The sequence below is a fragment of the Histoplasma capsulatum genome, genomic scaffold (genome assembly GCF_000149585.1).
Source record: "Histoplasma capsulatum NAm1 scaffold_6 genomic scaffold, whole genome shotgun sequence".
In the NCBI taxonomy this organism is placed as follows: domain Eukaryota; kingdom Fungi; phylum Ascomycota; class Eurotiomycetes; order Onygenales; family Ajellomycetaceae; genus Histoplasma; species Histoplasma mississippiense.
In genome coordinates, this window is record NW_001813977.1 from 1377624 (window position 1) to 1387195 (window position 9572).

Below are 9572 nucleotides of genomic sequence, written 5' to 3' on the forward strand. Positions count from 1 at the left end.
GCCTTTCGCATAGCTCTTAATCTCCAGGATTGCTCACTTCAGTACGATATCTGTCACAGGCTCCTTGCAGCTGGCATCAAAGGCGAGACACTCGACTCTGGTCTCATAACTGCACAAAGACAGCCCTGGAGTCATCCATCGCTCATGGAGTTGCTTCTAAAATTTGGCGCTAATGTGAACTTCAAAAACGGTGCCGTGGTTCGAAAAGCGATCAAAAACTCCGATGACAAACAGCTCAAGATTCTGGTTTCTAACGCGCCGTCGACAGACACCTTGGGTGTGGCTTTGGACGTGTTGCTGAAAACGAATACAAGCACCAAAAACCAAATGGCAGCAATCCTGCTGGATGCTGGTCGCGACCGAATGCCAAAAATAATAAACGAGTTTTTGGCTGAGGCAGTGAGACTGAAGTCTGACACGTCCCTCGTGAAGTTGATTTTGGGATTTGGTGCCTCTATTAATGATGGAGATGGACAAGCTCTTGCCTTGTCTATTGAAACCTGCTCGTTTGATATTATGACGATCCTTCTAGAACACGGCGTCGCCAATGAGTCATTAGAAACGGGTTTTAGCTCCGCATGGGCCCTTCAGGGTGCTGAGCGATTCCAATATACTTCCAGGATTCTCCAGGCAGGTTATGATGGACCGCATATTCATAGGGCTCTTGTTGAAACAGTAAAAGAGTCTGTTGTTGACACTGAGACTTTGAAGTTGTTACTCAATCATGGTGCTTCGGTTCATTGCTCTAACAACCTACCTCTCCTTCACGCTGCTATGTCGATGGATGCAGCTACCTTAAAACTATTACTGGAGGCCGTTTCCGATCGGGGCGCTATTAATGATGTTTTTTCACAAATGACTTCAGCAGGCAATACTTGGCTGTCCCCCGCCGGTCTACTGGTAATCAAGCAGCTTCTAGAAAACGGAGCTTGCGGCGAAGTGATTGATTCCGCCTTGGCAGTCTCTGTCGAAAGCTTCGGTATTATCGCCGATGCTACAGATGCTGTAGATCTCTTCATTCGATTCGGGGCGAATGCTGATTATGACAACGGTCGAGCTCTCAATATAGCTGTTGCAAAAAATAGCCCAGTGCTTGTGCGCAGGCTTTTAGGATCTGTTAAATCAACAGTCAATCTTCTTGCAGCATTTTCTGCTATCCTTTCATCAAACTTACCAGAAGACACAACCCTTGAATTAATCAAAATATTTACTCAGATTCCCGGAGGCATTCCAGATTTAAATAGCTACATGTATGATGAGGATGGAACACAGCGGGAACCAGTCACATTCGCAGCGTTAAGAAAGTGGCCGCGTGGAACCAAAATTCTTGAAGCTTTGTTGAAGGCTGATATTCTTGTTGACCAAACCATCCCATATGTCATTGAGTCTAAAGAAGGGTACGAGCAGGTTTCCCTCCTTCTATGGGCTTTTCTTCAGCCACAACAAAAAATCAGTCCTTATGTTATTGATTGCCTGCTGAGGAATGGAGGTAGGTGTGGAAATTTTTTTCGCTTGGGTTTCTAAATTACCATTTCTAACAACTTTTCTTGTAGCAAACCCGAACTTCCAATCCACTGGATCTCACCAAACTCCCTTGCTGGTTGCAACAATGGAGAGAACACCAGATATAGTGCACACACTCATCCAACATGGTGCAGATGTTTCAATATGTGACATATATGGACGTACCCCACTTTTATACGCCAGTAAACGCGGCCAAGTAGCAACCTTGCGCCACTTGCTAAACGCAAATCCTGGCGTTGATGATGGCAGCATTCATGAAGCTGCGCGTGAATTGCACTTTGATGCTGTCAAATTACTCCTTGATTATGGCCATGATCCTAATTTCCCTTCAATGGCTCACGACGGCCGGAGTGCATTAGGAGAACTGTGTCTCAATGCAGCAGCAGATTCGGCGACGTCGTTTGGTAAACTCAGGCAGACGATTGATATTCTCGTGGCGGGAAAAGCCGAACTCATTTCTGATAGAGGCCGCAAGCCACTTTTGATTCATGCCTTGGATAACCCAACCGGCTGCACGAATGTTACAAAGGCACTCCTCGCGGGGGGCCTTTGGAGGCGTGTTAATGACGAGAAAAACCTCTACTCTCAGGACGGTTTCGTGTTCTCCCCTACAATGTACCTTACCAAGGGTTTGCAGAATAGTTCCAAAGAATATGTCCCGGACCTTCTACATATCCTCAAGGCCAACGGATGCAAAGACGTTTTCTACAAACAGGAAGGTCCTCAACCACCAGACATGGTCGGGGCGCCACAAGACATCCTCGAAGAGGAAAGGAGGCGAAAAGCACGAGAACGCCGCCTAGAGGAACAAGAAGAAGAACACCAACTAGCCCTGAAGCGCGAAATGGAAGTTGCGGAACAGCAAAATCTCGTTATGAAAAAGGCCCATACTCTTCGGATCCAGCAAGATCGCGAGGTAGCCGAAAACCGTGACGCAGCCACGGCCAACTCGGCCGCGCTACAACTGCGCCTAGAAGCCACCACAGCTGCACAACGCCAAGGGATAGCAGACCAGCAGCGACATGCAGATCTCCAGCAACAACGAGCCCTCAACCAAATTCGGCTCGAAGCCACAAAGGAGGAAGGTAGACTACAGATTGAATTCCAAAAAACATCTGCAGCAATCCAACAGAATGTTTTTGACGGACGAGTGCAGGCGGAGTCCCGCAGGCTAAAGGAGCTGGAGACTGCGAATGAGCGACAGTATAAGCGGGATACTGAGCTGCTGTCACGCCAGGAGCGTGCTATGGCTAGTCGAAAAGCAATGATGGCAGATGCTAGGGGGTTCGCGTTACCTGCTATTAACGAGCCACAGCGAAGGATTGGACAGGGCGACTTGAGTCCGGATTGAGCGGAAAGCTGTTTTTCTACTTTTGAATATCTTCGTCGAATTTACCTTTTTTTTTTTTTTTTTTTTTTTCATCGTCCATTTCTTTTCTGATCCCCTTTCAAAATTTGCTGATATTGACTTCTATTGCCAATGTATGGAACTTAAGAAAGCTCCACAGATTATTTTCATGATACTACCTGTCCCCATTTGGCATATATATATAAATCCCCAATCTAAATTTATTTAGCATGGTGATTCCTTTCCCTGTTTTTTAAGATCTACTCGAAAACCCTATAGTTGCTCTAAGCTATTTCTCTATATAGCAAGATGTGGAAAGACTTCCGGAGGTGACAACAGGAAGAAAGGAAAACAAAGGGAAAATCTCTTCTGCGCACAAACAAATGTAAAAAGGAAAGGTGGGGAGAAATTTTCGACGCCACGCATTCGAGAAATGTTGTCATAATCAGAACAGAAAATTGAAAAGGAATAAATAAATATACTGAAGAAAAACAAAAGCACTCAGACGAAAGTAAAGAAAACACAAGATCATCTATCTATATGGATAAGAGTATGAAACATTCGCATTACCCATCAAAATGAGCTCATAATAACGAACAAAGGAGATGTAACAGAAAAAAAAAAAAAAAAAAAAAAAAAAAAAAGGCACGGAGCAGGAAACTGGAGTAAAAATTCCTAGGAATGGTACACGCATGTAAGTATTATACAGAGGTATGTGATTTATACCTCACGTTCGATCATATGCGTCCTCGCCGGACCAGTTCCAATCCACTTAATCGGCACACCGCCCATCTCCCGCTCGATGAACTGGATATAACGCTGCGCATTCGCCGGCAGATCCTCCCACCTTATAATGCCCATCGTAGTCGACTTCCACCCGGGGAAGGTCACATACTCCACCTCAACCTTATCCAGAACACCGGGCAGCGCAGGGAACGACTCCAACCGCTTCCCATCCAGCTTATACGCGACTGCAACCTTGATCTCATCGAAGTCATCCAAGATATCCAGCTTGGTTAAGTTGATGGAGGTGTAGTGGTTGATTGAATTACTGTAGCGACACATGACCATGTCGAGCCAGCCGCAGCGACGTCGTCGGCCGGTTGTGACGCCGAATTCACGCCCGATCGTCTGCATCTTTTCGCCGATGGCGTTGTTCTGTTCCGTAGGGAAGGGGCCGGATCCTACGCGGGTGCTGTAGGCTTTTACGACGCCGATGATGGATCTTATGGAGGTTGGGTTGAGGGTTAGGCCCTGGATGGCGCCCCCGACGCCGGTGCAGGAGGAGGTTACATAGGGGTAGGTGCCATGATCGATGTCGAGCATGAGGGCGTTTGCGCCCTCGACTAGGATGGAAGGGGAGGAGCGGTATTTTTCCAAAAAGGTCATTTGATCGACGACGTAGGGTTGGAGTTTTGTGCGGTATTCCTTGTTGAATGGGAAATCTCCAGGTCAGTACCTTTTATTCAGAACTTTGTCTGCCGGCCTTGATCCGGAACTGGGAAAGGGGAATGCACATACATTGAACCTCCCGATCTCCTCTTCAAGGTCGTAATTCAGCTCTCCAAACCGCGCTCGGTATCCCGCTTCCAGTTTCCGTAGATTGTCCTCCACCACGCCCTCCTCCAGGACCTCTCCGATCCTCACTCCTCGTCTGGACGCCTTATCGCTATAGCAAGGCCCAATCCCTTTCCCCGTAGTCCCGACCTTCTTCCCTGCCAAACTCGCCTCTTCCAGCCCATCGACAACAGAATGCAGGTCAAAGCAGACCTGCGCCCGATCGCTGATGAATATTCGCTTATGGGCGTCCTTGAGGCCCTTGGCTTTGAGCGCATCTAGCTCCTTGAAGAAACTGGGAAGGTGCACGACGGTTCCGGTACCAATGAGGTTGACGCAGTCGGGGGCGATGAGGCCGGAGGGAAGGATGTGGAAGTCATAGGTTATATTATCATGAACGATTGTGTGGCCCGCATCTGCAGATCGAATGGAGCGGGGATTGGTGAGTCATTCATTTATCCATTGTTTCCGCCATCTCTTATATCGGTCCGGTTCAATGTGAAGGAGAGGCAGGAGAAAGGACTGCAAAACTCACTGTGTCCACCAGCTGCTCGACAACAAAGTGCAGCAGATTGAGAGAGAAGATCTGTGATTTTTCCTTTGCCTGGGTTTTTTAAAATACAAGATTCTTGGTGTTAGTTTTCATTGCGAACAATTGCTTAGGCTGACTGACAGATTTGATAGAACAAACAACAACGTTGGACAAGTGTTTGCCTTGGACTAACCTTCATCACCAAACTGCGCGCCTAAAACAATGGTGACCATCTTCCTGTCTCTTATCTCTTCCTTTTTACTATCCCGCGCGATCCCAGCAAAACGAGTCTACTTTTTCCAATTGAGATTGAATAAGCTGAATGAGAATTCTATGACCAGTTCATCCACTCAAATTAATTGAGAGCATAGTAGTTTCGCAAGCAATAAATGAAATATGGCTGGTTGAATACCGAAGGGAAACAGCAATGGATCAGTCCCGGTGCAAAAATATTTGGAGTTTGTAGCCGAATTTAGATTTGATGGCGGGGCAAATGTGGCATGCTTGAGAGACCATTGTTCTTCTTATTATGCAATCTGGTCCTTACGGAGTTAAAAACCATTTCTTTCTCATGAAAAAGAAATGAAGAAAAGAAATGAAATTGAAAAGGAAAAAAAAAAAAAAATAAATAAATAAATAAAAAAAATAAAAAATAAAATAAAATAAAATAAAATTTCAGCGAGGGGCAAGGTCAAGTTAGGGCTTAGGGCTGCACTTAGGGCTAATGGTTCCTAAAGCGGAAATCAGAACATTATCAATGTCAGGTCAGATAGTACAGAGGAATTGGTATCGTGATACAAATATACAGAAACACATAATTACACCTCATGGGTAAAAATAGTTCACGTAAGAAGCAACATACAGAAAAAAAGAGAATAAGAAAGTGAAGGGCAAGCAACCCAGCAAAGCATCGGGGGTATAGCTGCGCATAAGCATGGGGAATATGGATCTCACTAAAGAGAAGAAAAAAGAACTCCTGCTTCCAATCGTACAGTCCAATCCTGTTATGAACGTCGTGATGGTAAATGCCTCTCCTCCCTATATCGTCGGTTATACGTTATCTCCTCTCCCAGCCCTCCCCAAGTAAACCATGAGTATATTCCTTCAATACAAGTCGGTACCAGATTGCCCTATGATATGTACAGATTTCGTACATATCCCAAATCCCGACACTTGCCTATTCCCATTACAGAAAGTGTATATCCACGAAAGCAAACGAGGAGACAAAAAGAAATGTATAGAGAGCCAGAACTATCCAACAACCCCCCCAGCTGACATGCGCCGGTGCCGGGTTCCGCCCCTCATGAACCTTCGTGTCGCATCCAGCGTCTCCAAACATGTCAAGTGGCGTTCCCACGCAACCTCCCAATGTTGCCTTACGACAAAATCCTCCTTGACACCTCGCATGTATGCATTAAACCCCCCCTTGGCGCTCCCAGCAACCAGCTGCTCATCGTCGGCGTCGTTGTCATCATCGCCATCTTGTACAGCGCCATCATTATCCACGGTCGTTTTGTTGGCCTTCTTCCCTGTTGAATCAACCCCGTCGTTAATACGTAACCGTGCCGAGTCACCGACTGCCCTGGCCCAATTGGGCGCAAGCCCCGTCTCGACCGTCTGCTGCCTTGCGTTGAAGTGACCGAGCATGGTACGGTTGAATACGTTCCAGTCGTGCATGTATGCGTTGATTTCAGCCACGTAACGTTCCCACTTTAACTGTACCTCAGCCTTGTGGGGGTGGTCTGCTGCTACGAAATTCGGCGCCGGAGGAACTCTTGGGGGTTTTGGAAGTGCGAGGTCTTGTGGACGGATAGTTAGTCGAGATCCACTGCTGTCGTTTGGTCTAGATTCGAACGGGAGCGTGCTGCTAAGATCATTGAGGTCGTTAATGCCGGTGCTATTGGTTGGTGTGAATGGCGCAACGTTGGCGAGATGTTTTAGGTTCAGGGTATTGTTGGATAGGGGAGGAGATGGCGCGGGTTTTGTTGTGCCTGCAGTGGGATGTTTGACTGTTGTGTCTATTTTTGTATTTGGTGCTGTAGGATGTTGACGTTGCGGTTTGCTCGCCGGGAGCTCCTCATCAATATCCATTGCTTCAACACCTTCAGGAGGAACTGATTTGGGTTCATCGGTGTTTCCAGGAGATAACGTCGATTCAGCCTCCTCTGATTCTGTCGTGACCGAGACTGGTTTGGGTATTGTTTGCTTCCGCCTCATGACTGGTTTCGGTTGCTTTGGCGGACTTTTCTGTCGGGTTGGATTATGGGGAGGTAGTTCATTATGGGGAATAGACCAAATATCGGCTTTCAGAACTTCCTCCTTCCATTTGTCGACTGAGAATCCAGATTCCGTAAAATGGGACGACTTCTTGGAATCATCTCTTTGGTTCTGATTCGTACTCCCAGGTGGTGGGAAGGGTCGAGGATGTGTCGTAGAATTTGGCCTGCTTATACTCTTGCTGCGAGCGCGGGACGGTTTGGGTTGAAAGGGAGGCTCTCTAGAAGGTTTCGGCGCGAAGAATTCGGTTGCATGCTGAAATTTGCCGCTCCAATCCGCGGCGGAGAAGGTAACGTCGATACTTTCATGACTTCTGCTCTTGGGTTTACCGTTGAGAGGTATGTTATTGTTTGCAAACGGGCCAAAACTGGGAATTGTAACTGGGTCAGCTTTCATCCTTGTCTGCTTATTCTGGGTTGAATCCAGTGGGTTCATCTGAAGTTGAGGTCCGTCATGCGCTATCTCATCTGTAATCGGGAACCCAAAACTTTGGTCCCGATCTTCTTTTCTCCAATTTGGAAGTTTAGAAAGCTGGGGTAGGATGCTAGACGGATAAGCCCAAAGTGGGAATGATTGCTCAGGGGTATCAGAGGGGGTGGTCGATGAAGTGAAACCCCATCTTTCTGACCACTCGCGAATGAAAGACTTAGGAGATGGGCCATACATATTATTGGAATTCTCAGTCTTATGTGACTTCCTTAAATTTTCAGAAGGGTTTCCAGTCGCGTGATTCGGTGGGTTATTGGCAGAAGTAGGGGCCTGCTGTGGATGGTCTTTCGCAGCCGGAGCATATCCGTGGGAGGCATGAGGGTTAAATCCCACGTTGTTTGGGTGGTGTCCTTGAGGTTTCTCAAAGTCAGTATCCGAATGCCATCGCACCCGCAGGTTCTGTCTGGGAGCTATATTCGGCGACATATGGGGTTCAGAAAAGAGCCAAGATGCTCTATGGGTTGCCCAGCCCAAAGGCTCCTTACCGGAATCAGTTTCCATAGTCATAGGGTCTGTTTTCGCAAACATCCTACTCCGTGGAGTCCGTTTCGGTCTGGACGATATATCAACCTCCTCCGAATCGCTTGGTGACGGAGAAGACGAAATGGTCCGGTTGCGGTTCGGTTTCAGCTTCGGGCTGGCACTGTGATGTCTTCCACGATTAGGTCGGGGAGAGGTCGGACTTGGCGGGTTGGTACGGGGCCGAGAATCAGATTCAGTAAAAGGCGAATTCCTAGAACTAGAAGATCGCCCGACTCCCGCACTCGACACATATGTTTTCTCCCCACCGGCAGTTGCATATTTACTGCTAGTTCTCTGGAGATTTGGAATGGTATTATTATCATTTGTCGATTCTTCCTGACGCGGCCACTTCTTTGCCGTCGGGGGAGGCGCGGGCTCAAATTGAGACTGAAAATAAGAAGTCCGGTCCCTATTATAACTGGTGTAGGCTGACGTATTCTGCGCCATTGGCTCATCTCCCCCTGGAGTTCCGGGAGCAAATCCTTGTCTCTTCTTTGCTTGTGCACGTTGCGGAGATGCCTTTGGGACATTGAAAAATGCCTCATATGCGGATTGAGGGCGCTGAGAGGGTCGCGGAGTTGATCCCGATTGGTTTGATCGGCCTGTCCTTGGATCGAACCCTGACCATCCACCTATGTTGACGTTCGGTTTCATTTCCTTAAATCCACGGAATGCATCCGCCCTGGTTCGCGTATCCTCGTAGATCTTGTCCCATTTTTGCGAAGTTGCTTTCGCGTAACTTGTGTATTTCTGTGCTCCGGCAGAAGGAGGTGCGGGATAGGAGCCAGGGTGTGGAAAGCTTTGAGGGTGGTGTTGGCCATTTGGTTCACTAGGTCTTCGCGGCTGCGCACCAGGTGTTGGCGTTCCCCTAGATTGACCTGTAGGGTTTGGGGTGGCTCCAGTGTGGTTAGCCGGCGTGGGTGCTCGTCGAGGTTGAGGGTGGTTTGACTGTGTATTTTGCGGCCGAGGAGGTGCACTTGCTCTGGGCGGCCCATAGCACTTACCATATCCGGCCCGGAGCCTGCTCGTGTCGTATTTTAATCTCTCTTTGGGATCTATAAGGATTTCATATGCAGCTTGGATGGCCTGAAATTTGGCATTAAATTCGAGTTCTTTCCCTGGATTCCTATCCGGATGGAATTTTAAGGCTATCAGACGGTGTGGAGTTTTATTAGTAACGACCTGATAATGTAGTATAGGCGCTGTGGGGAGGGGGAATGTCCCACCTAACTTCCTGTACTTTTTTCGTATTTCATCATCTTCAGCTTTCGGGTCAAGGCCTAGATCGGCATAGTAATCCTTCTTTATGTCCGCCTTCACCAT

At 47.6% G+C, this 9572-nt stretch overlaps 3 protein-coding genes across 3 annotated transcripts in view; 1 reads left to right on the forward strand and 2 right to left on the reverse strand.

Moving 5' to 3' along the window:
* HCAG_06742 (predicted protein) overlaps positions 1-2875 on the forward strand; it is a gene marked incomplete at both ends in the record, with an annotated part of 5420 nt that extends 2545 nt beyond the window's left edge. The window contains 2 exons of the mRNA XM_001539087.1: positions 71-1489; positions 1554-2875. Coding sequence (XP_001539137.1) covers positions 71-1489; positions 1554-2875 — 2741 coding nt within the window. The remainder of the gene's footprint in view (positions 1-70; positions 1490-1553) is intronic.
* Positions 2876-3592: 717 nt separating this feature from the next.
* Positions 3593-5194, reverse strand: HCAG_06743 (adenylosuccinate synthetase; the record flags this gene model as incomplete). Its single annotated transcript, XM_001539088.1, has 4 exons — positions 3593-4300; positions 4394-4845; positions 4965-5033; positions 5155-5194. The coding sequence occupies 4 exons, from the start codon at positions 5192-5194 to the stop codon at positions 3593-3595; spliced, it is 1269 nt and encodes a 422-aa protein (XP_001539138.1).
* Positions 5195-6212: 1018 nt separating this feature from the next.
* Positions 6213-9572, reverse strand: HCAG_06744 (predicted protein; the record flags this gene model as incomplete). Its single annotated transcript, XM_001539089.1, has 3 exons — positions 6213-8137; positions 8213-9127; positions 9254-9572. The coding sequence occupies 3 exons, from the start codon at positions 9570-9572 to the stop codon at positions 6213-6215; spliced, it is 3159 nt and encodes a 1052-aa protein (XP_001539139.1).